Raw genomic sequence first — 27167 nt, 5'->3', positions numbered from 1 at the left:
AGAATAACATTGCTTATATACTAGTTAATGCAGTAGTTATTGAACAATGAACTTGTAGAGGTGGGAATGTGTTGATGAAAAAATGTTTAACAAGCAAGCTACAGAAGGAATAATTGCCATGACTACCTGTACACATTTGGCAGTGTGTTTCAAGTTGGGTCGAATTCATCAAACTTTGTTATAATAGGGCTTTAATTAATTTGCAAACACCCGTCTTCATAATCACAGCCATACTGTGCAGAAAACTTCATGTGCACAAGGTTCATAAAAACCAATACAAAAGCACTGGCATTGCACTGTGAGGTTCTCTGTGTACATTGTATAACAGGTATGTGTGTCTTTTATTGGCATTATTTTTCGTAAGGCAGAATTTCGGTGTGCTCACCTTTTTGCATACTACAAGCGTATGTTACGGGCATTCTGATTCTTCTTGCCTTTGCTGTACTTTTAGCCAACATGTGACAACCACGATGATGGAGAAACCCCAGCTATCATCCTATGCAACGTGTGTGGAAACGTTTGTGCAGACTGCGACCGCTTTTTGCACCTTCATCGCAGAACAAAAACACACCAACGCCAGGTCAGTATTGTGCAGGACTTGTTGGCTTTGTGATTGTTAGCTTGCGCTCTGTGTCTCAGTGCTATTATGTGACTTTGGTTCCCAAAGTTATTCATATTCTCTAGTCACTTCTTTGTCCTAATGCGTGTAATTGATGCAGATGCATTAATGGAGCTTTACTTGTGTGGCTTTTCATATTGCACTCGGTTCTTTATGCTGTGCATATTATCATGAAGCAGAGCAGTTTGTGAATGCTGCTTGTGGGCTGTGTCAGGCAACTTAATTGTTTAAGTGTAGTATAAAGAAACGCAATTTTTTGCAATATGTAGCTGTTATGTATCTGTGTTGTGCAAGTGTGTGGGGCTGTTAGTAAGCTCTGTAAGGTTGTTTTCACCAAATGGCACGCATGTCCAGCTGAATAGTCTTCGTTAGTGTGGCAAGCTTCGTATAGAGTCAGAGATGGCGCTTTGGGTGCGTGGTGGCGCCGGCATCGAAGCAGCCTAGGTGGTGCCGCCCTGTCAGCGAGGATAGTAGGTGCAATGAGAACATCACCAAGTTCCTTTGGTGACGTGGTCACCGATAGTCGCTACTGGAAGGTAGGGGGAAGGTGGAGGTGGGTGCGAGACCGTGGATTGTTTTCCACGGGTCCTCGTTGCGAGTCGAACTTCGGCGACACTGCATTCGCGGTACCTTATACGTATTATGTTGCTTGAGTTGTATTGACATTGTGTATCTGGTTCTTCAGCATGGTACTAGTGATGTACAGCATTATATTTTCCTGGCAGACTCGCCTTTGTAAAGCAGTTAATTAACATACATATGTTTCTTTGCCCGAAGGCGTGCATTCTGAGAGTGACTCATCTCAAGACCCCTCAAGTGGTACCTGTGATTTTTTTTTTTTTTTAGCGTAAGCTACAATAGCCGAGGTTGAGCAGCTTTGCATGGCTTACCGAGAGCCGTGCTGTGCATGCCTGGCATATATCCTGGCATAGCCGAGCTAAGCCGTTGCTAATTTTTATTGAGGATCATGGAAGCTCCTTGAGCACTTGCAACTATCTTCCTGTACTGTAGCCTGTGGTGTAGCTTGTGCAGCTAGTTACACCATCTGGAGGTTAAAGCTACATTTTTTGGTGACTGTCTAGGTATTCAAAGAGGAGGAAGAAGCCATCAAAGTAGACCTACATGAAGGGTGTGGTCGTACCAAGCTCTTCTGGGTGATGGCATTGGCCGACTCCAAAACACTCAAGGCCATGGTGGAGTTCCGGGAAAATTCACGAGGTATGGTGAAAGGCAGTATTTCTCTCTTTTTTTTCCATAAGGAATGTTATGGCTCCGCAGCGATCCTCATTCTTCTTAAACTGTCTCTTGAAGTTTCCTTGAGGAGTCTGTGAAACGCAATTTATGAAATATGTACTACAGTCGACGACCGATTTTTCGGACCCTCAAGGGACCGCAAAAATGTCCGAATAATCGGGAAGTCCGAAAAAGCAAAGGTGCGCCAAAAACGCTCATTTTATTGGTTACTATTGAGATGGGGGGCGGAAAAAGTGATCGATTCTCTTGTGAACCATGCTTCGCTTCCGTGCGAGCACGTCCGCCCGCATTTCGGCTAGAGTTGCCGTGTCGCTGTACGCTGATGAAAGGGTTGCGATCGCTTGCATCAGCTCGGCTTGCGTCAGCTGTGCTGTTGCAGGTAAGTCGTCGTCGTCGTCATCGTCGCTCTCAGACTCCGCAAGCACTTGCCGAAGGATTTTCTCATCTGTGAGGCCAGCGCACAGTTCCAAATCGTTGTCCACACACGCAAACTCGGAAAACGAGACATCTGATGGAATATCGACGCCCGCAGTGCGAAGGTCATCAATAAGCTGCTCGCTTCCAAACACGTGGTCGACGACGCTGTCCTCGTCCAAAGCGGCCGACTCACCATTCAACACAAATCTCGCGGGGTGGAAACAGTTGCACAGTGTTGTCGATGCCATCGACTTCCACGCATCGACGAGCATGCTAAGTGCCCCAAGCAAATCGGCCGAGTACGCTTTTCCGCTGTCGAGGCACACCACCGCACGCAAAAGCAAGCGTGATCGATAGTTCACTTTGAGGGTGCGTAAGACATCCTGGTCCAACGGTTGTAGGACACTTGTGTTCAGTGGCAAGAACTCGGCGCGCACAGCCTTCAAATTGGTAATGTGCCCGTGTACAGCGTAGTTGTCGACAAACAACAAAATTTTGCGGCCTCCTAAATCAAATTTGCGGTCCAGTCTTCTCACATAGCTTTCAAAAAGCTGCTAATTTACCCAGGCCTTTTTGTTGGCCTCGTACAAAACAGACAGGGACTTTACGCCTTTGAAGCACCTCGAAACTTTCGACTTGCCGATGATGAGCATCGGCAGTTTTTGTGTGCCCGACATGCTGCTACTGATCAGTATAGTAACTCGCTCCTTACTGTGTTTGCCACCATGGCAAGGGTCGCCAGCAAAGGCAACTGTCTTTTCTGGCATCAGCTTGAAAAAAAGCCCGGTCTCATCACAGTTGAAAGTATCATCTGGCGAGTACTCTTGTAAAAGGGACTGCAGCTTTTCAGAGCGGTAATTCGCAACGACGCTGAGGTCAACAGCGGCACTTTTGCCGCACAGTTTTTTAAAACTGAGATCAAAGCGCTTCTTGAAGTTTCTTAGCCAGCCATCACTGAACTTAAATCCTTTAATGTTCATTTGAAGCGCCATCATCTCAGCTTTCTGTTTGAGGAGGCTCCCGGAGATGGGAACCTTGCTGGCCACTGTCGACTTCAGCCAAACGAGAAGGGCCTCCTCGAGCTTAGGATAGGTGCCTTGGGTGACATTCTTCTGACGACATCCAGTAGACTTTTTCTCCGCCTCCAAAATCTTCTGCTTATTTTTGATGCAGTCCGAAATAGTCTGTTTAGAAATATGGAACTCTTTCGCAACATCGCCCGCGATCGGCCACTGTCAACGAGCTTGATGATCGCAGCTTTTTTCGCCATCGACATGGTGACATACTTTCCGTGCTTCATCAGAGCTTTCGAGGCCGACGACATCGGCGATCCCTTATCCATTCTGAATAAGCGCTTGTAGCTAGGCAACACACATGGCACACGCACAGGCAAACAGTCAATCGATTCGGTCCTGTCCATCCAACGGTCACAGCAGAGAAGAAAGAAATATTGTTCGGCAGCGACGCTGATGCGGAAATAGCCTCGACCCAGCAGTTCGAGGTAGCCACCCTAGCAGAGGCTGGCGGACGCCGCGCGCATGGCCAGCACCGGTTCGAGGCTACTGGATGAAAAGGTAAACAAGCAAAATCACGGCGGCGCGAAAAATGATGGCGGTCGGCTCGACTGATGCTTGGAAAGTCCGAAATATCGAACCGCCCGTCCTTAAGTGTCCGAAATTTCAAGCTGCAAAATACATTGAATTTATAGGGTATGTTCTGGTGCCAAGTAAATGTCCGAATTATCGAGCATGTCCGAAAAATTAGGCGTCCGAAATATCGGTCGCCGACTGTAATGAAAAAAAGTGTGAATTGGCACCTGATGGGCACTGAGAGGAGAACTCCATCTTGTGCTTTTTTTTTCTTTTTGTAGGAAAGTCAACATCAGTGCCCACAGCTGGAATTTGTCGTTTCTGTGGGGCACCTGGGGCAACTGGACTTCTCTCAGCAGCAGTCACCTGTACTGACTGTCGGGTAAGGTCATTCTAGCATTACTTATTCTTTGCATGTTGGACAAATTCAAGAAACATAAAGGTTGAGATTGTACAGGCTTCAGCATTTGTTAAGTTGTTTTGAAAGCCTTCATGCAATTTTGAAACCAGTATGTTAACTGAAGGAGTACGGACGAGAGCTGTGTGAGTAGCAAAATATTGGGTGCGAAGCGAGTTCGAATAATTAGTGTGAATGCGAATGGAATAAAATAATCTTGAATAGTCTTTGAATATTTATAGAATATTTTTTCACGTAACTTTTCAAGGAAATTGCAAAAAAAAAATGTTGGAGAGGATTCCTAAGCATATGCTCATGAGATAGCAACATGAAAGTGAGGCAACACACTCTCACAGTAAAGAATAAGGACAGTGCGCATTTAAGCGTGCATGTCACTTCATGTGGATGCACACCACGCTTAACGCAGATTAGGATCTTGGGAAAAAGTAAAAGTAAGGTAGCACGAGAAATTTTGGAGGCCTTTCACATAAATAAAACGGAGTATCAATTGTGTTAGCGAAACTTACTGATCCTGTATGGGTCGGAAACACGCTATCTAGAGAGCATGTGTCCTATAGCGTGATTAGGTAAACGACGGCCCGAGAAAGTTGTGCATGCATTGACGAGAAGTGGGTTTATATTAGCCTGTTTCCGCATGGCATAAACTGTTGCCAGACATGCGCCAACTAGACCAACAGCGAGTTTTACTAATGATTGTGTTCTTTTGGCTAGGTTGGTGAAGCTTTGGTGGGGTTGTATTTCATAGTTGTTTTATTAAGAATGAGGCAATGTAGAGGCTGAATTGTATTTGTGTACATGATTTGATGCAACCAAACTGCTACTGACAGCACTTTACACATGAGTGGCAAAGATGCTATTTTCTCGGCGTCTCCTTCTCTTTCAACCTCTGTGGAAACCCAATTGAAGTTGTAGACAAGAGTGTGCTCCCTTCGAGTTCTGAGTTTCAAATCTGCCTAGTAGACGTCAATACATATAAGAATATTTGACGTTTTGGATGCTCTAAATATTCGGCATCCGATTTTTCAGACTTCTTGTTCGAGATAGCATTAATTGAACCCCCACCTCTGCCACATCTGTCATCACGTTGGAACCAATGTTCTCTTGAGTCAATACAATACATTTGTTACCTGAAACACAAAGCCCAAGGCGGAGGTGTACAGGCCTGCAATACGAGTATGTGATGTGGTGAAGCATGTCAAAAATCTGAAGGGGCCACTGTTCAGGATGTTGACAGTAGTTGTATTTGGGAAGATCGAGAAACAAAAATTGCTCTACAAATCAAATCGAATTACAAACACTATTAGAAAAATATTTGTAATTTCGAATATTCGCTCAGCCCTAGCAGGGACACAACAATTCATTTTGTTTTTTCTGTTTCAACAAGTCGCTGAGGACACAGTTAACTTGGCTAGAAAACTCAACTAGAAATTTAGGTCATTCCAGAGGCGATGGGCTAATTATTTAGAGATGTTTTTATTGTGCCCAGTTGCTGTTTTAATTTCACGAAAAATGTTACTTTTTCCTGTAGGAGCATGCAGCTAATGCCTGCTCTAAGGTGCATCCCTGTGGTCACCTGTGCAATGGTATTCGAAATGAGACCACCTGCCTGCCATGCCTCCATGGCTGTGGTGCTGCCAAAGGGCTGCGCCAAGATGCCGACGACATGTGTATGATCTGCTTCTCTGAGGCCCTCTCCTGTGCTCCAGCAGTTCAGGTGCGTCAGTTTGTCTAATGATGTGGTTGCACGGTGAGTGCGGTAACATGAAATTGATATGGTAGTCTTCTATGAAAATGTCTTCACTGTATTGTGCTCTTGTCTGGGAAATGACTGTATCAACAAGCATGTGAGGTGTCACTTGATAGTATTGTAGTTCACCTGATTCTTGTTAGAGGCTTTAGTATTTAGTGTGGTTCCAAGAGCAGAAGTGGTGCCTTCATCTTGGTGAAGGTTAAAGAACCCCAGGTGGTCAAAATTTCCGGAGCCCTCCACTACGGCGTCTCTCATAATTATATAGTGGTTTTGGGACGTTAAACCCCACTAATCAATCAATCTTGGTGAAGGTGTACAGTGAGATCCGCTAAAGTGATGGGGCGCATATGATTGAAATCTGTCCCTATAAATGTGCATTCATCATTGTGTGTCATGCCTGTCCTGTAGTTTTGGTATCGCTTCCACCAATAATGTGTGGCTAGTGCTTGGTACTTGTTGCCTTTTCTTACATCTGCCCTTCAAGCTTACATCCTGTTGGTATGCCTTTGCAGCTCTCCTGTGGCCATGTTTTTCACTATCACTGCTGCAAGACTGTGCTGTCACGAGGTTGGTCGGGACCAAGAATAACCTTTGGCTTCTCCCTCTGTCCTATCTGCAAGGTGACCCTCACTTTTTCTTATCGTAACGCACCATATGGCCTAACATTGGCATTGTGTTGCAGTAGGGATTTCAACCGTGCAATGGTGAGATTTTGGAGACCACACGTGCAGCTGTTTGTGCGATGCTTCACAAAACCTTTAATTTCCCGCATTTTTACTCTTGAATAGGATGGGGTTGCCTTTTTGCAAGGAACTATGGTAGCATAAGGATTTGTCTCTACACGCTATCAGGAAAATGGAGATATTGTCACGCAAGTTCCCCACACAGGAGACTAGCACTTGTGTAAGCCCAAATAAAACACAAAGGAATTATTATATTCATCAGTGGATAATAATAAATGGAAGAATGTGCAACGCATCTGTATAAAACACATAACCTGTACTTGTTGTGTTGCACTGATTTAGCTACAGGGAACCATTGACCATTGCTTTTTTTGGTATTATGAGCAAGTCTCTGAGCTAGAACTTAATGATCTACAGTTAAACAACCCTTTATAAGAGACATGCTGGCGAGCAGTTTTTGTCAATTACTAGATGTGAAGCAGCTCTTTCACTAGCCTGCGTAATGCTGTCCCGCCGTACGAACGTGCCGCAGGTGTTGGTGCGGTGCCAAGTAGGTCACGCTGCTGCTGCGCGTTGACGTCACGCTTCCCTCGCAGTGCGGCGCTGGCGTCACTCTCTCTCTCTCACCTGCTGCCCACTCACCGCAGTGCCCGCAGCTGCCGCCTCGTCCGTTCGCCCGCGACACGTGCCGTGACAGCCGCTCGCTACACCGCCAACTCGTTGGTTCACAGACAATAAACCTGACGTACTTCTAACGTATGCATTAAAACATGTCACCTACAAGACCTCCAGTGCTCACTTCAGCACCTGCATTAGCGCCGTTCAACCCGTGACACTACCCATGCGCAACGGTGCTGCTGCGCGTCCCATCAGTGTTCCCTTCGAGGAGATGGTCCAATTTCTCCTTCAGTGTCACTTTCTTTTACGGAGCGCCATTGTGTTACCATCCTCAGCTTAGATGCGGTAGCAATTTTCACATAAAGGAAAACATGTGTTTTGATGACATTTGTGCAGGAGATTTCATCTGTTAGTCTTTTCAAGAAGCAATCATTTACGCTGGCGATGAGCGCCAACGTCAACACCACCGTTGGTGTAAGCGCTAGCACCCGCTGCTTTGCATCTACGGATCGTTCCCTTCGGGAGATGGTTTTTTTTTATGAAGTGGCACTTATAAGCAGGGTACCTTGTTCTTATTTTCTGATCCACCCCTGTTCTTATGTGGGCACAATGGTCTCTCTTACACCCAATTGTCTGCTACATCACAGTCTTAAAAAGGAGTCCAACTGTATCCCTGTACAGATGCACTGTCTATAGCAATCAGAAAAAAGCTTCTGATTAATTTAGCACTATCTCGCAGTGTATTAAATCTTCTCAATATAATTCATTTCACGCAGCAAGTTGGGCAAGACAATTTTGATTCATCATAATTTGGGGAACAATGCTACCTTGCAACCCAGACAAAAACATAAGAATGGGGATGTCAACCCCGTGTCATGTTTTTTTTTCTTCCTTCCTCTTGTCGGTGTTCAAAGCTACACTTTTACCCAAAGTTTGATATATTACTAAAATTTTTATGAATGTTACTATAAAGAAAGGGGCAGCTTTTCTTGGCTTCACTGGCTGTGTGTCAAGTGCGTCAATGACATCGAGTGGTTCTGATTGCCCAAAAACTTGAAAGGTGAGAAAGATCTTTGCTTCTAAAATTCTTGCCTTGTATTTTGCAGGCACCCATGGAGCATGCAGTTCTGAAGGATCTTCTGGAGCCCATTCGTGTGCTCTTTGATGACGTCAAGCGCAAAGCCCTGATGAGGCTGGAGTATGAGGGGCTGCACAGAGCTGAGGCCATCACCACACCTGGTGCTCGCTTTTACGACAACCCAGCTGGTTTTGCTATGGAGCGCTATGCCTACTATGTTTGCTTCAAGTGCAAGAAGGCAAGTTTGCCACTCTTAGTAGGGAGCAGTTCAAAGCATCAGACTTTATATTAGCGCCACATCACCAGCACATCCTGCCCAAAGAACAATCAGTTTTATTGCAGAAGAATTATATGAATGCACTGTAGTAGTTCATGATGTACCATCTTTTATGTACGCTATTGCAAAGAGCATGATGTTACGATATTTTGTTTTTATCTCAGGTTCAAAAAGTAAATATGAGTGCATGATGTATTGTTGCAAAGGCTTTAGTGAAAAATAGTGCGATACCCTGCTCATGTTCTTGCTGATGCAGACCGTCTTGCAAAGCACTGATAGGATAAAGTGTAAGTGCGCTCAGGAGACACGTTACTGGCTACAGAAATTACTTGTCACATGAAAGTTGCATTACAAGATTTTTACACGCAGACAGTGTTTCAGGCTTTTCTGTGTGCTTGCATGTTTCCGTGTGTTATTGTATTTTTATGCACAGACACATGAGTTTTGAGGAAATCCTCAAAATATTGTGAGATGTGGTTTTTTTCAGGCTTATTACGGCGGTGAAGTGCGATGTGACATCGAGGCAGGCCCCGTGGACGAGTACAACCCAGCTGAGCTTGTGTGTGGTGGCTGTTCTGACATCTCAAGGGCACAGGTACAGCCAGTGCAAAATTTGTCAGTTTTGCTTGTTTTTCTGCTACTCTATGTTCTGGCCACAATTTTATTTCTGTTTCATTAAAGTTGTGATGTTAGTGGCACAGGTGTATAGTGCGCGAGCTAAACTTTTTAGTTCACTGTCCCATGAAGTTTTATTAATATGCACTTGCTGGAAATATCACATAACTATGCATTAGTATGCAGTAATAACCACTACGTACAAATTTCTATCTCCTGAAGTGCAGTGCTGCTGCCAACAGAGAAATAAAGGGCACAGCAAGCATTGTCTAAAGTACCCCCTAACAAAGCCTTTTCTTTCTTTTTGCTAAATAAAGCACTAAAAATATTCTGACTCTCTTGCATGACGGTTCTATAGCCCAGTGGGGGTGCCGAGGAGCATTTTGAAACTGTTACTGGGTCCAAAACATACATTGACTGACAAAGCAACAGAATGGACTTACACGTGTATCAGCTTTTCATACTTGTGTGTGTGTCTGTACAGTGATCTGCTAATGAGTGAAAACTCACACTGTTTTAATAAATTGAACTATTGCTTTGTACAGCTGATCATCCCTCTCTAGTTGCGTGTCGTGCGTCGCCTACTCCGCTCGTGCCGTTACTGCTGACCCACTTGCTGTACCATACTGATGCATTTGCTGTAGGAGAGTTCTTTGTACTCGCTTTGTTTCAGACTGTGCACAAGTACAGTGAGTAGCTTGTTGGGTTAACGTTACAACAAGCGGCACACCTTCTATGGATCTGCGATGCTTTCACAGCCCTGCAAAATGGAGAGCAGCAGGCACGTTTGGGTTGTCACTTTATGAAAGCATCTGGTGCGCTTACAACAGCACTAAGTTTGCTGTATTGTGCACACGAGGGTGACATGATAGTGTCTGTGCAGTGCAGTTTCTCAGTGCCCGCGGCACTCAACTCGGCAACAGCATGAGCTGCTTTAATTTCTACAGAGCAACGCGCACTTATTAATGTGGCCCAGTACAAGGAGTTGACAGCAAATGTTTGCCCAGCACACTTGGAATAGCGCTGCGCTACACACATGGCCAAACAGGTAGCTGAAGATGCCGTTTGTGATGGGGTCGTTGGCAGTGAGTTAGACTTGTGCATCCGCAGGGAAGCGCCATTCCACCTTTGTTCTTTTCTGATGCTTATCGGCCAAGGTATCGATGCGATTGTGCAAAAAGATGGAATCATTCATCTACAGTCTTTGCACTTTCAGAAAAGACAGGAGACCTTTAGCGCACCGTGTGGCATTGGCAAGTTCAGGGGTACGGTTAACTTTTGTACCACGAAAATTATCTATGCATGCAGTGTAGACTCGCCAATAGGCATAGGACGAGCCACTCATTTAAGAATTTGTCACAGCTACGTTTTAATCGTTCATAGTTTGAAAGTGGGTACACTTAACACGGTTTTACTGTACAAGCTAAATCACATGCTTGGCTCACTCATTTGAGAAGATAATGGATGTGCATCAGGTTTCTTGTCTACCTCACATTAGTACGCTGTTGCCTTTCATTTTTGTGTCAGTCATTTTGTTTGAGTTTTAGTTTGTTTCAGTGGTGCCTCAGTGGTCAGATGTGCTTGTCACTGTTTATAATGTGCTGGCTCATGCTATTTCATGTTTTTCATTCTACTCTGTGCGTCCTGCTTACCTGCACAATGAATGGCACTGTTTTAAAAGTGATGGTCAGAGTGTGTTACAATGACACACCTGCTAAATGTGGTGGTGCTTATGCTGCCATTTTCTGCTGCAGATGTGCCCCAAGCATGGGACAGACTTCCTGGAATACAAATGTCGCTACTGCTGTTCGGTGGCAGTGTTCTTCTGCTTTGGCACCACCCACTTTTGCAATGCCTGCCACGACGACTTTCAACGGGTGGCCAATCTGCCCAAGCAGCAGCTTCCCCACTGTCCAGCTGGTAATTCCCTGCTGTCTTCTAGCATGAAAATGGGGTGATCGTACTCATGCCACATGGGCGTAGTTAATGGAATCAACTTCCTGATGCCTCATTTTTTCTTAAGGGGAGACTCTGGTGTTCTTAAAATTTTTTAGGGGCAAAGCTCCTTAGGGCGTGGGCTGTGCGTTCCCTGTAGCCTGTATGTAGCCACCTCTAGTTTAGTTCTTGCAGTGTTCACTAGATGGCGGTACCGTCTCCTGTATGTAGCCACCTCTCGTTTAGTTCTTGTAGTGTTTACTAGATGGTGGTACTTGTAGCTGATGATGAAAAGATGCAAGATGTTATAAACTAGAAAGCGGTACTTGTAGTTGATGAAAGACGCGAGATCTTATAAAATAGGAATGATGTCACACATGGCGCGTGTCATTGGTTGAAGGCAATCGTTCGATTTAGTGCGGCGACGTACGCTAGGGGGAGCGATGTAATAAAATCGAGTGGGCAAAATGTACAGAGGATTCATGGTTTACCAGGTTTACCTCCGGAGCTTCGCCCACTCATCATCATTCACTTCGTGGATATGGCGGAATTTTTTTTGTTTATTATCATATTCAAATGAAATTTTCAGGCAATGTATCTTTTAACCTGCTGTGAAGATATATGCAATCCATTTTCCTTTATCTCAAGTAGTTTTAGAGATATTGATTAAATAATGAATAGTTAAATTGCCCAATTATTCTGCAATTTAATCATTAAATATTCTTGAACACTTTATATGGACATGGTCTAGAATAATCAAGGATCACAACTATACTATCACTGTAATTTTAGCTCTATTTTTATACAAGTTATTGCCATATGTAATATAATGGTAGAGAACATAATAATTTTGATGAGATTTATCAGCACATAAAAATTTTTCTCTTGACTAAATATAAATTTTAGTAGTCTTATTGTGTATAGAAACTCGTAAGCTGTCGATTGCAACAAGAATCGTTGAAATCTGATCACTAGATCAAAAGATACTGTGGGCAACAGTATAGCACATAGGCAAAAAACTGATTTTGAGAAAACACAAAAAGAAGTTTGAAGACTATATATAGGTTTAATTCTTGCCAAAAAAGCCACAGATGGGAGTCCTTTTTGCTCTAGAAGCCACCAGGCTCATAATCATCACTCTCTTTCACACGCCTCTTCTTCATGGCATTCTTGAAGTCTTCTGCTCTGGTATGCTTTTTGTCACATGCCGCTAGCCGCTGCTGGTCCTTTTCTAGACATCTTTCAACATCTGTGTTGTCTTGGTTCAAATGCAGCTCCTTCAAAATGGCCTCAGAAGCATGTTTCTTTCCAGCATTGAACCGAGCAACCGCTTCCGCAACAGCAGTTTCGACTGTGAAGCGCGAGGCGTGCTTGGTTTTCGGTACAAGCGACCAGATCACTGAATGGAGGCTCTCATTTGAGTTTTGAGTTTTGCCTCTTTGGCAGCGCTCCAACAGCTTTCGATCTGAGAGGAGAGTGTACACTGGAAGGAGCGCTTCTGCAACATATTCCGGGAGGTTGTACCGATGCTTAGGAGGAGCCTGCTGCCTTGCCACTGCCTTGTTGTGGGCACAACATGAGTCTTCTCCCTTTGGGCACCGTGAATGTTGTGGCTTTGCATCAGTAGAAGTCACATGATAGTAAGAGGCAAGGACAGCATTCTCCATCTCATCGATGTTTCCCTGGTGTGCCTTGAATGCCCAACCATAATAATTTGTAAGCTTCATCACAAGCTCAGCAGTGAGCTTTCCTTTGCCACCGAGGCTTGGCCGACCTTCCCTCTTGCTCTTCTGCAGGAGGTGTCTCAGTGCAGCACCCATCCTTTTATGTATATGATTTACGCAATCCTCCTTTTCGATAGCCACGAAGCCATACACTTGCTCCTCCTGAAGGCTGTTGAAAGCGCGGCTATCGCCATCGCACAACATCGTTGTGTAGCAGAATCCATGCTTTTCGAGGGACCGGCGAAACAGAATTTCGGTAGCCTCTACCTCCATCTGGCCAGGCCTACTCGAATAGTTTTTTTGGCACTTGTGCCGAGCACGCCACTCACTGTATCGAGGGTCATCGTCCTTGGGGCCAATCTCGCAACCCAAACAGAAGATCGAGAGAACTTTGAAGTCCAACACATAGCCCGAAAACAGTTCTATTACAGTTCCCACACAAATGTGCGACAAGTGCGACAAATGTGCGACAAAGATAGAATACTACCAAGTAGCACAGGCAATACCCCGAAAAATTTTACTGTATGAACAAGGTGACTACGATTCTGTTTCTGCAGAATTAGAGTCGTATTACCCAACATTCTTGCTTTTGGCAGAAAGTCGTTGCTCTTTAGCTCTGTGGTCTTATTTTTGTGATAAGCTACTTCACGCAGTTGAAGGTCATGTACCCAACAGAATTCTAAAGAAGAGAACAAAACAAAAGCCTTGGTTTAATAAAGACATTCGCAAGTTAATTAGGAAATCACAAAGTTCGTACAGAAAATTTCGCAATAGGAGTACCACATCTAATGAACAAGAGCTTAGGCATGCAAACCTGACACTGAAATCGGCAATAAAAACAAGGAAGGATACTTTTTTTGCCCAATTAAGCGATAGGTTAAAGCAAAACCCGAAAGAGTTCTGGAAGTATGTTAAACAAACTAGAAAAGACGATATAAGCATTCCTGCTCTGACCGTGGAGGGTGATACTTTGTGCGCCGATGAAGAAAAAGCTGAAGCTTTTAACAACTATTTCCAATTAGTTTTTACTCAAAGCACACCTGGCCATGTGGGGGCGCTTCCAGTCATGTGGACTTCCATGAAAGACGTGGAGGTTGACATTACTGGTGTTGATTGCTTGTTACGGCAGATAAATACAACTAAAGCAGTTGGACCAGATGGTTTATCACCATTTGTTCATATAAACTGTCACAGCGTTATTGCAAAGTATTTATGCGTTATATATGAAATTACACTAAATACTGGAGTTGTCCCACATGACTGGAAAGTTGCAAACGTTATCCCGGTTCATAAATCAGGTGATAAAAAGCTTGTCGAAAACTACAGACCCATCTCGCTAACAGCAATTTGCTGTAAGTTATTTGAGCAAATCATATACAGCGAAACACTTAAACACCTAGAGCCCAAACCCGAGGAGAAGCGCAAAAGCAGCTCCGTCGAGCCCTGCACAGTTTTCAGTGAACCAACTTCCAGCTGGCTGATGGTTTGTGTGCTAGATACCTATGTCGGACTACGGATCCCAACAGGAACGCATATGAATACGCAGGTAGAGAAAACAGTCAGCTCGATGCCCCTTTTGAAATGTGCGATCTGAAAGCAGCACTGAAAAAAATGCGCAGGGGCACTGCCCCGGGCCGAGACCTGATCACGGTAAAACTGTTAGCAAATCTGTCAGACGATTCTTATCGGCATCTATTGCAATACATTAACGCGATCTGGGATGGCCAACCACTGCCAACTGAAGGGAAAACAGCAGTTGTCACATTCATCCCCAAACCAGGCAAGCAAATCAGCACGGACAACCTCAGACCTATATCATTAACTTCATGTGCCGGAAAATTGATGGAAACAATGGTTAGAGACCGTCTCGCCACGTACCTCGAGAGCAAGGGGCATTTCGCAGATTCCATGTTTAGCTTTAGGCCCCACCTGTCTGCGCAAGATATCCTTTTGCAACTAAAACGAGAAATTATCCAACCAATTCCCTCGACGCGCAACGACAGAGCAATTCTTGCACTCGACCTTAAAGGCGCATTCGACAACGTTAAACATGAAAGCATCCTGAAGAACTTGAGTAGTGTCCATTGCGGTAAGAAAGTATTTGCCTACACCAGAGACTTCCTCTCTGAAAGACTGGCGTTCATTCGCATAGATAACGAGGAACATGGACCATTCAAAATGGGACGCGGGGAACCCCGCAAGGAGCTGTCCTGTCTCCGCTGCTATTCAACATTGCCATGATGAAGCTCCCGCAAGCACTGGCAGTAGTGGAAGGAATATATCATGCAATATACGCCGATGATATAACAATCTGGACGAATCGGGGCAGTTTAGGAGAAATTGAAGACTGCCTGCAGCAGGCCGTCTCCATTGTGGAGGACTATGCGGCCCAGTGTGGGTTGCAGTGCGCTCCAACCAAATCTGAATTTCTGCATATCAGAGAAAACATTAAAGATAGGACGACCCTGAACTTGATGGTATCAGGATCAACAATACGAGAGGTTTCAGAACTACGAATCCTTGGCCTTCTGATTCACAACAGAACAAAAAACAGCACCACGCTAGACAAGCTACGGAAAATTGGAGAACAGGTAGGGCACATGATCCGCCGAGTGTCAAACAAGCGCGGAGGGCTACAAGGAAGGGACGCGATTCGGCTCGCCAATGCTTTTGTAACTAGCAGGATTCTATATTCAATACCGTACTTACGAATGACTAAACACGAAGAGAACAGAGTCGATGCTATTCTTAGGAAAGTAATTAAGCGCACACTTGATTTACCCATCAGCACTTCAAATCAGAAACTCTCTGCCTTGGGAGTCTTTAACTCTATACAAGAGCTCCAAGAAGCCCACCTCACAAATCAATATACGCGTCTTACGCAGACGCCCCCTGGGCGGCGCCTACTGGACCGCCTCTTGATCCGGCACGAATGCGAAATCGGAAACGCGGAGCGTATTACTGAACTTTGGAGAACAAAACTCTGGGTGTCCCCGCTTCCCCGCAATATGACCAGGGAGGCGCACCAGGGTAGAAGGCAAGCGCGCGCTGAGGCACTTGAACAACGACTTGGCTCCCGTAATGGGGTCTATTACGTTGATGTGGCCGGACCGTCACCTAGGGGATACTACACGGCGGCGGTAATACATCAAGGAACGCAGGTGGACGGCCTCACTTTCAAAGTCACAAGCTCAAGTAAGGCGGAGGAGGTGGCCATTGCACTGGCAGTATCCCATCCAAACTCAAAACAAATAGTTACAGACTCTCGAAGAGCCTGCGAGAGCTATCTTGCAGAAGAAATCTCTCCATTGGCTAATAGACTTTTAAAATTCAGCATCAGGAACCGCGATCCTACCCCAAAACGTCTTATATGGACTACGGGACATCAGGGTCTACAGGGTAACGAGGCTGCACATGCAGCGGCCCGCGTGCTTACTTCCCGGGAAACTCCCCATTCCCCTGATAGACCTGAACGTCCCACACCTTTAACACGGTTTCGAAAAATCAAAGAATACTACATTGAGCAACGCCGCTTGTATCCCGCACCAGCGAAGGGACTCTCGAAAACGGAGGAGCGCATCCTGCGGCGCCTACAGACAAATACGCTGCTCTGTCCAGCCATACTAAAATATTATGACCCTAAAATAAGTGGGCAGTGCCAGTACTGTGGGGAAGTGGCTAACACTTACCATATGGTCTGGGCCTGCCAAATGAACCCAAAATTAACCCCCTTTCCCAACCCCACCAAAGAGGACTGGGAGACGACCCTACTCAATAGCTCCACACCAGAGGAACAGCGAACTCTAGTGCAGTGGGCTCGGGTGGCGGCCTCGACTAATGACGTCCCGGACTAGGGATGTCAACCAGCCCGGTGGGGATAAGGGCTATCTGGCACAGCCAGCATCAATAAAGGTTTTTTCCTCCTCCTCCTTCTCGACACCGTCCCACACAATCTGTTAGAATTTGCAATGCTCTCTGCAAACATAAACCTTAAAGTTATCAATTGGGTAAAGAACTATCTAAACGATTGACAGCAGAACGTAGTGCTTAACGGATCAAAATCATCCGCGGTAACCGTTACGTCCGGTGTACCACAGGGAAGCGTATTAGGACCTTTGCTTTTCCTGATTTATATTAATAGCATAGTCGATGGTATTACCTCTCACATTAAGTTATTCGCAGATGATTGTGTAGTGTTTAGAGTGATTAAATCGCACAAGGATGCTGAAATTTTGCAGCATGATCTGTACCGAATATCAACGTGGTGCCAAAAGTGGAAAATGAGTCTAAACGTCCGTAAATGTTGCTGTGTATGATTCACCAACCAGATTAGTAAACTAGACACAACATACGAAATAAATAATTCAGTAATTAGCAATGAATCCTATTATAAGTACCTGGGCGTCTATTTTTCCAACAATTTCAAGTGGAATAAACACATTGACATAACTGTTACCAAGGCAGGCCGGATGCTATACTTCATACGCAGAAATTTCAGGCAAGCTTCACAGACCGTGAAACAAACCCTTTATCTCATGTATGTAAGACCTATTTTAGAGTATGCTTGCGTAATCTGGGATCCCCATCAGCAATACTTGATTGACTCGTTGGAAAAAGTTCAAAACCAAGCAGCCAGATTTGTTAGCAACAACTATAATTCCTTTGCAAGCACCACAGAAATGAAACGAGCATTGAAATGGGAGACACTGATGGTAAGGAGGCAGAAACTCAGGCTTGAATTTCTTCATTGTATATGTTATAATGGAAATGCCATTAACCCTCTTGATTATCTGTTCACACCAACGTACGTCTCTAATCGTCAGAACCATTCACGAAAAATATTAGAATACCGTTACAAAACCCACTCTTTCGGTAGTTCTTTTTTCGTAAAAACAATACAAGAATGGAACCGTCTACCGGATGATCTCATCAATGAAACTGATAATGAATCCTTTGTTTCTTCATTGTAACAACTTCTACAATATCACTGCCACTAAGAATGGTTTGCTGTCTCGAAGCGTGTGCGTGTTTTCAAATGCATGACTGTGACGTTGTTTTCACTCACCAATATTCGAGTGTTTTTGTTGTTTTTTTTCTTAAAATATTTTGAGTGCTGTTTTATTTGTTGAATCTATTGTTTTGATTGAAAACTATGTAGTTAAATTATTATGTGTACCTCCCCTACGTAATGCCTCACGGCGATGTAGATAAAATGTAAATAAATAAAATAAATAAAAGTGCCACGAGTGAGCCAAGTCCCGTCGAAGGAAACTGCGATATTGCCGGGGTTCCCGAAATTCAGTTCAGGATAGATGGCATTCACAGCTGTTGCGCACTCACTCATAATACCCACGGATGCGTTCATCACGGCAGGGTTCATCTTGGTTTTGACGTAGTCTTGGTACATTTTGTTGTGCATTCCACGACGAGACACATTGAGGGCCGAAAAAATGTCGTTTAGCACGGTCTGCCCATTGCCCGTGCTCATAACTGCACGAGCCGCAAGCACATTTACTTCGAAAGGGTTGCAGGTCGCATTCCCCTCTGCACTCGGCGAGCTCTATCCGGCGCTGCCATCTCCGCAGACGGCACAGTTCACCACTATTTTAAGTTTGTGTCACGAAATAACTAGAGGTGTGTGAAAGCAATATTTTGGGTGCGAAGCAAATTTGAATATTACAGTGTAAGTATGAAGCAAATTGAGTATTATTGAAATATTTCCCAAATATTTTTGAATTTTTTTTATTTTTCTAATATTTCGAAGCATAATTGCAGAAAGAAAGCTGGAGAGAGTTCCCAAGCATATTCTTCTGAGATAGCAACTTGGAAGTGTTTCTTTTGGCTAGGTTGATGAAGTGCTTGTGGGGATCGTGTTTCATAGTTGTCTTATCAAGAATGAAGCAAAGGAGAGGCTGAATAGTCTTCATGTGCATGATTTGGTGCATCCAAAGTGTTGCCATCAACACTTTACACTTGAAGGCAGAGATGGTATTTCCTTCTGTTGAAGCCCGAATGATGTGGCGGACAAGGGTGCGCTTGCTTCCTTAGAGTCCAGAGTTTGAAATCGATCTTATAGATGTCAAATACATGACAATTTTGGATGCTAAAAATCTTTGGCATCTGATTTTTCAGGCTTCCTGTCCAAATTTCAGGTCCAAAGCAGCACTAATTGAGCCCCCACCTGTGCCACATTCATCATCTTCATGTTGGAACCAACTTTTTCTAGAGTTGATACTTTTGAGACTGGCAGAGTTTGAAAGGCAGCTTTGCTGCAATGCGAAAGTGTGATGAGGTGGAGCGTAAGCAAAGGATACTGAAAAAAAGAAAATTGAAACAAACTGACAAAATGTCAGAATTCTATTCGGAAGATGTTACTGTTTCGATAAACAGAGTTTTTTTTTTTTTTAAGATTTGGTAGTATTTTGATGTATCATCAGTTCGCCGGCTGCTCGCAAGCCATCATGTCACAATTGCCGAGGCACACATGCTCCTGTCCTCATCTTTCTTTTCACCACCTCTCCTTTTGATGCTTTACTTCAGCTGGGAGCATTGTTCACTGCCGGTGCTGCTTTGGGAAGTAGCTTTGAGAATCTCAGGGGAAACCTGGAGATGCGGGCACTGGCTAGCATTGTTGACTCGACCGTTTCGAGCATTTGTAACCTAGTTTACTGAGCGGCTGCTAGACATGACAGTGTGTGAAAAACGCATTAACTTCGTTATTTTCTGTTTGAAATGAAGGTTCTCTATCGATTTAAGGACCCAATCTTTCAATGTGGTTAAAAATCTTGATGGCAAAAATTTCGTTCACTGTCTCTTTCTTTAAAAATTTGAAAGGGCCACTGCCAATTCGACGTCGACTGTATTTGTCTTCGAAAAAGTTCGAATAGTATAAATAATGAAATTCCAGTGCTAATTGAATCGAATAACAAGCACTATTAGAAAAATATGCGAAATTTGGACATTCTCATATGCTTAGAAATAACCTACTTTCCTGCAAAGTGACTCGCTACCCGAAGCATTTGCCAGAACTGACTGCAAAATGCATACCCTTAGCACCGTAGTTTTCCCGTGCAGTTGAAGCATGAAAGTAGCTTTAATCATGCAAAGAATATCATATAAAACTGTCAACAGCGACATTCATGTTGGAAGTTGTACAGTAAAAGCTCGTTAATTCAAATTCCACGGGAACGCTGAGCAATTTCGAATTAAACAAAATTCAAAATAATGAAAGTCAGCAAAAATGGGTGGATTTCGGCGGTGGGGGCACGAAAAATATTTCTTGGCCAAAAAAGTCGGTGATGACCATCTGCTTCTTTTCTCTGAATGCCACAGCTGCGGCTCCCTGTTCCAGCGCGCGGACGCGGCGCAGGGAATCCTCTTCACCCTCTTCAAAGCTGAAGAAGAGACGCGCCACATTAAGTGCCTCCATCACCGCAGAAGCTGACGGGCACACAGGCGCTTCGTCATTTTCGTCTTCCTCACCTTCTGGCTCTTCAACATCAGGCTGCGCACCGGCTACTTGAGCGATAGTGTCCTCATCAGTCAGGGCACCACACACCGATGCACCGGTGTCAACTTCAACATAATCGGCAAAACGTACGCCCCGAAGAGTGTCACGCAACGCCGCTGGCATGAGCTCCTCAGCCCCATTCACGTCGACGTCACAACTATCCTGCGCACTTCCAGCTGCAAATCCACTGTGGCTGAAACAGTTTGCGATTGTGGTCGCGGTCACCTGTTCCAATGCGCGCACCAACATGTGCATGGCAGTGAGCAGCGTAATGCCGAAGTCCTTCCTGTCGCCCGCGCACAAAATCATTCTCTCCAGCACGTGACGCCTATAAAAGCACTTAATGTTCCTTATCACACTCGGGTCCATTGGCTGTAGGGCCGCAGTCGTATTTGCCGGAAGGAACACCAACTTAGTTGCTCTCAGCTCAACGTCGACTTTGTGCGCCGAACAGTTGTCGACGACAAGAAGAACGCGTCTGCCGCCCAGTTCCATTCGCCTGTCGATTTTCAGTAGCCACTTCTTGAATAGGTCACCTGTCATCCAGGCTTTCTTGTTTGCGGCGTACTCCGTCGGCAGTGAGCGAATGTTTTTGAAGCACCATGGCTTGAGTGCTTTGCCAATCACAAAAAGGGGGACCTTTTCCGTACCGGTCATATTTGCGGCGACCAGAACAGTGACACACTCTTTGCTCTTTGCTGCGCTTGCCGCCGGGACAGCTGTCTCCCTTGTAGGTGATCGTCTTGTCTGGCTGCAACTTGAAAAATAACGCTGTCTCGTCAACGTTAAACACATCCTGTGGTGAGTAGCTCTCCAAGTACTGCTGCAGGGTGTCGCTTCTTCAAGTAGCGCATGTTTCGGCGTCCACTTCCTTTGCCTCGCCGGATAACGTGCGGAATACGAGATTGTGCCGCTCTCTGAAACGATGAAACCATCCCTCGGAGGCGACAAAGTCTTCAATGTCCAAGCGCAGGGCGAAATCGGCTGCCTTGACCACGATGATAGGGCCGCTCGATGCGATACTCTGGGCTCTCATTTCTTTAACCCAGATAATCAAATCTGACTCCAGTTCCGGGAACTTTGCTGTCCTGAGCCTTTTTCGACTGGCGCCAAAATCCTCGGCCTCATAGGCGTTTTCAATGGCCGTCCTGTTGCGTATGTAGGTTGACAACGTGCTCGGATGTATGCCGTGCTTCCTCGCAATTTCGTATTTGCTCGAGTTCCCTTGGTCAACCTTTCGCAAAATCTCCACCTTCTCCTTAACAGTCTTCGCGCAGTAGTTTCCCCGCGGCATCTTGCAACTTCGATGCGGAATAAGACGGCTTGACGGCGTGAACTAACGATGTGCTCGAGGAACAAAGTGACACTGCCGGGAGTGGCCTAGGACTGCTAGGACTACTCCGCCGACTCCTCAGCGTCCCGTGGATCCCGCGTACAAGTGGCGCCAGGCGCTGAGATAGTGGGAGGGCTACGAAAAAAAAAAAAATTGCTCCCTGGATTTTGGAGGTCATACTTTGCTCGCCCTTTGCTCGGAGGCCACTTAAAGCTCGAAAAAACTGGTCGTGCCACCTATCGTTCGACCGTAAAAGCTTCCACTAGTGTTTGACGATGATGGCGCTCGGCGACGCGGGCTTCGAATTATCCGTAGAGGCAGCCATTTCTGTTCGAATTAACGAATTGTTTTACACATGGTCTCCTATGCACTGCGGACCAGACTGCGGCGACCATTTCGAATTATCCAAAATTTCGAATTATTGAGGTGTGAATTAACGAGCTTTCACTGTATATGGCAAACTTCTCTATGTCGGCATAGGAACAGCTTCAACGCAATGGGTGCCACATTGCTTCTGTGCTTCAAATTCAACATGCCATGGCCATAGTAGCTATGGCCAGCTGCAATCATGCAAAAGAGAGCAACCAGCTCAAGCCCACAAAACCATAATATGCCTATCTTCCAAACTTCAGTGGTCTCGAAGGGAAATCGAACTTGTAATTCATGTTTATTTTTCATTATTACTTTGGAATTACTCATTTCAAAAGATGCTGTGGCTGACATCATTGGGTCAAACATCATTACATTTGTACGTGTGGCAGTTATGCAAAACAATTTAATCTTCGGGGAGTTTGAGCCTATACCAACTGAATGGGATTTGTCATGCCCATGTGAGACGGTTATTTCTGCTTATCTCCCACAGAGAGCACAGTTGCACATTTGGTTTTCCATTGCTGTTCACGCTTCTATTGACTGAGCATAGAGATGTGGTTCAAGATTAACCACACATAGCATGTAAACCACTACCAAGAAGCAAAGTTGGCAATGGCCACACCTACGTGTCATAACAGTTTGGTGCTTGCTTTCATGGCTTATGTTCATTTTTCATTTTAACCTCTAGTTAATTAGGTCCTAGTTATGGTGGTACACACATAGACGTAGCCTAATATCATTTGAACATATTCTGCTATACATTTTATGAGCTACGTGTTTAGCATACCTGGTTCAGCATTCTGCTCAGATTTTTGTGTGCTACTTGTCACTTATGGAAGTTTTTCTGATGGGCTCTCTGCAGGACCTAAGGCGAAGCAGCTAGAAGGGGAAGAGTGCCCTCTTCACATCAAGCACCCACCTACGGGTGAAGAATTTGCCCTGGGATGTGGAGTGTGTCGGAACACACACACTTTCTAGAAATCATGTGATCTAAGGAACATTTGGTGTTCTTTTTTTCTGGTCATGTATTATATATGAAAATAATATGCAAGGTTATGCATTGACTCCTTGTGTGCTGATTCTTGACTGAGAACACTTTTGGGAGAGTGTGGAGTGTTGTCAACTTATCACTTTTGAGGATGCTTTGCTTCTCATGTGCGTTTACAGGCTAGGCAGGAAGCAGTAGATGCTATAAAAGAAGGAACTTTCTGATGTAGGTGAATGCCCCTTGCCATAATGATGATGAATCATGCTGTATGTAATGCAGTAGCAGAAGCATTGATAGAAGTGCATACTTGCCAGATCTCCCGAATTGTCAGGGAGTCTCCTGAATTTTGACCTAATCTCTCGATTGTACACAAATGCTATCTCGAATCGCCCAAAAAGTTGTCGCCGCTGTAGAGTTTTTTTTTAATCACTCGTGTGTATATCAGCCTTTCCTGCTGCGACAGCTGCAGTGCTGTGAAAGAAAACTTGCCACCACGTTTCTATTTTGCTGTAGCTATACTGTAGAATACCACGAAGTATTTTTGGCAGTGTAATACTGCACATCTGGGCAAAGGCCGGTGGCTGTGAGACCCGCTCAACACCGTACTGAACCGAAAGAAGGTGTGGGAAACAGTACCATAGCTTTTGTATCTGTCTGCATTGGCTCCCACATTTTGTACGCTATAGGCCGACGCCGCTTGCCTATAGGTGTCAGTTATGTTACGTAGTTGTGGGGTTGCGCGTTTCCCCGAGTTCAGTGGGAAGGTTGATGGTGGTGTCAAAAGCAAAGAAGTACTTGTAAGTGTTTCTGAACTCATATGCAACTAAGTTTTCGTGCTTCGTGACTTCGGGGAAAGGTGGCAAGTACAAATTCTTATTGCAAGTTTTTCGCACGATGGCAAGTTCGACATATTGCTTCACAAAAGCATCAGAGCTACATTCATCTTGTGAAGACAGTGTGATCCACCCAGAATGCCTATTCACGGGATTCCTTGCGGAATGCAACTCGCCGCTAAGTGTAAGTGATCTTGGAGGACCATTTCTGAAAATGTTCCCGAGGTGCAAGGACGCGAAGCGGTACGAGTGCGGACGTACGAGCATTGTCATCATCGGGGAAGTGACTGCAGATGCTGAAAAGACAATGGTGGAGGCTCTGAAACGCCATGCTTTTGCATTTGCTGTGTACGGAAGTAGCGACAGCGCATTGCAAATGTTTCTGTCTCAGTAATTTACAATCCCAAGTTTTCATGCTGCTATGGCAGGTATGGTAGTCATTGCTTGATACTGTAGCGCCAGCTATATTATGGATGATATGAGTATGCACACATAGCCAAAAAAAATATGCTGCCTTTTCTCGATGGACTTACAACTGATAGCAACGAAAGTATTATGCCTTATGAGTCGTGGCACTGCTTCTATCATACCCCTCTACTATTCCATCTGATCTTGCCACAGCACCTCTCAGCTAGAAGATTTCTGAGACCTGGCCTGTCGATTCTCTAAGTTTCAGCTTCCATTATATTTATGCAGGAAGAACTTACTAAATGCTGATCCACGCACAGGTTTAGTTCTATGTGTAAGCCACTTGCATAGATTGACACCTATTGCCTGTAGGTTGTGTGTCCACATTTGTTCTTTATGGTCAATGCCTCCGCAAATAATTCATGCTCTTCATTCCCTGGCAACTTCACTTGAAGAACACTTCTAAAGTCTCTGTCCTCCCTTTCTAATCTCTGATGCACAGAGACATTTTAAAGGGTCCATGAAAAAGTTTCTAACTGTGAAGTTGTTTAGCAAATCGTATATTGTATCTCATATTATCTTAAACTTGTAATGCTTATCATCATAAGCAACCATGTGCCAAAAGATTGGGTTAATCCCACTACTCACCACAAGTCCACTAAAAATAAAAAAGGACAACAGCTAGCCCAACAAGTGGCTACAAAGCCTTTGAGTGACATTCAAATCATCGCAGTCCTTGTCAAAGACAAGTATTGCAGGTGGAGAAGTGGGGACAAGGCAGAGAAGGAGACAAAACATGCTACAACCTCGCTACAGCCAAGTTCAAGTCAAGCTCAACCTAGCTACTTTCCAATTCAAGCCAAGTTCTGCCTAGGCACATAAATCAGCTTCATTGTGTGTCGAGCTTTGCATGGCTTAGTGTGAGCTTTAACCCTTTCTTTTTTAATTATGCAGTTGGTGAGGTCACGACCAGGGCAAATAATTCTCACCCTAATTTGAATTAATCCTGCAAAACTTTTTCAACAGGGTCAAGAAACCCTGCTGATCAGTTGTCAAGGCTCCTGAGAACATGCGATTCAAATAGTATAGTGCAGTAATGGCCTGGAGTTTGCATTTACTTCTCAAGGTCAGCTATAAATTGTTTCCTTCTCCCTCAAAAAATCATGCCATGAAGCTGAGATTTATGGCATCATTTGTTCATGAACCCGAGTTGCATCTTAATAATAATTGTTAAGGTTTAATGTTTCAAAACCATTTTATTATTATGAGAGATGTAGTAAAGGGCTCCGGAAATTTTGACTACGTATCTGGGGTTCTTTAACACGCACCCAAATGTAAGCACACGGGCCTCAAGCATTTTTGCCTTCATCTAAAATGCAGCTGGCGTGGCCGGGATTCGATTCTGCGACCTGTGGGTCAACCGCCGAGTGTGTTAACCTCTAAACCACAGTGGCCAGTCCCGAGGTGCATGATGAACCCGAGGTTCGATGGCTGACTGCCATTGGCTGATTTGAATGTCATGAGCTGCATAGTTATTACAGGCGCCACAAGATGCCGCCACATGCTCGTGCTCGCTATCCCACTGAGAGTAAGCTGCGAATACTATGGGAAAAGTGCACAAGGTGAGGGCACATGCTGATGAACAGGTGCATCTTCTTGCCCCTTTTGTCACAGCTTTGTGTAGCTTTCGGCACGCCCACTGGTGTAAAAGGAGAGAAAAGGTGTTTGAAGCGTCCGACAAATCTCTCTGGCTCTGCTAGCTCTGACAAACAAGATTTCTTTTTTCAGTCAATTTGTGAGGCAGTGAGCTTCTTAATGGAGCCATTTAACGATTACTTAAAAAAGTGATGCAGGGTCGCTGTGAGTGAAGCAGTTTGAATGAATACGTGACTGAGGTTTACTTTTCTCCAAAACCATTCTCCCTTCTCAACTTCTCTGCTTGAGTGGTCAGGGCTGAGCATCATGCTAACCCCCGTGTAAATTGATTTAGGTGCATGCTAAAGAACCCCGGGGGGTCAACATTTTTGGAGCCCTCTTCTATGGTATCTCTCATAATCATATCGTAGTTTTGAGACGCTAAACCCCAGCAATTATTATCATCACCTGCCGCAATCCTTAACTGGGGCACCGCTGAGCATGAAGCCATGCCCTGTGTTTAGCTGGGTGATCACTGCACCAACAGGTGCTGTTGCAAACCCAACTAGTTGCATTTTCTCTCTCGTACAAGCTAATCAGATTGGTCGCACCAGTAACGTCCCAAAACAATGCTTTGTTGTGAAATAAGGGCAAGTGACAATTTGTTGTGGCTGCACGCAGTAACCTGTAGCGGTGCATGTTTATAAAATTCTAATAATTAGAATATACAAAGTGCTTATTAAAGAGCCCCCGACACCAACATTGAACCCTTCGGGTGTTCATGTTGTTTCATTATCCTGTATACACGGACCATACTGACCAGTTTTTAGTGACAAACCTTGCTTTTAAGGACAAACCCTACACCTACACCACGTATGACATCTTGGTTTAGATGGCGTTTATTTCCCCCAAGGATTCGGCAACGAACAGGCAGACTGAGGCAGAGTGGGCGCACACACGTGATGATGATGGTAGGGACACCTGGCGAAGATGAGGACAGAGAGCCAGAAAGATGATGATTATGATAGTGTATAGGTGAGAAGAAGCACATAACAAAAACCCACAATATTTTAATTTGGTTTTAATGTAAGCCTGAGTGCTCATATGAGTT

At 44.7% G+C, this 27167-nt stretch overlaps 1 protein-coding gene across 2 annotated transcripts in view; it reads left to right on the top strand.

The window, feature by feature from the left end:
• Nucleotides 1-23256, top strand: part of hiw (MYC binding protein highwire) — a 169108-nt gene extending 145852 nt beyond the window's left edge. For both annotated transcript variants that reach the window (XM_075882117.1, XM_075882116.1), the window contains exons 70-78: nt 452-580; nt 1702-1837; nt 4161-4261; nt 5826-6011; nt 6560-6667; nt 8455-8664; nt 9191-9298; nt 11073-11238; nt 23055-23256. In XM_075882117.1, the coding sequence (XP_075738232.1) occupies nt 452-580; nt 1702-1837; nt 4161-4261; nt 5826-6011; nt 6560-6667; nt 8455-8664; nt 9191-9298; nt 11073-11238; nt 23055-23170 (1260 nt within the window). In that variant the 3' untranslated portion in view covers nt 23171-23256. The remainder of the gene's footprint in view (nt 1-451; nt 581-1701; nt 1838-4160; nt 4262-5825; nt 6012-6559; nt 6668-8454; nt 8665-9190; nt 9299-11072; nt 11239-23054) is intronic.
• Nucleotides 23257-27167: the final 3911 nt, after the last annotated feature.

This window comes from Rhipicephalus microplus, chromosome 2 (assembly GCF_043290135.1).
Source record: "Rhipicephalus microplus isolate Deutch F79 chromosome 2, USDA_Rmic, whole genome shotgun sequence".
In the NCBI taxonomy this organism is placed as follows: domain Eukaryota; kingdom Metazoa; phylum Arthropoda; class Arachnida; order Ixodida; family Ixodidae; genus Rhipicephalus; species Rhipicephalus microplus.
Note: the sequence above shows the minus strand (reverse complement) of the source record. Positions and strands in the feature narration are given on the sequence as shown.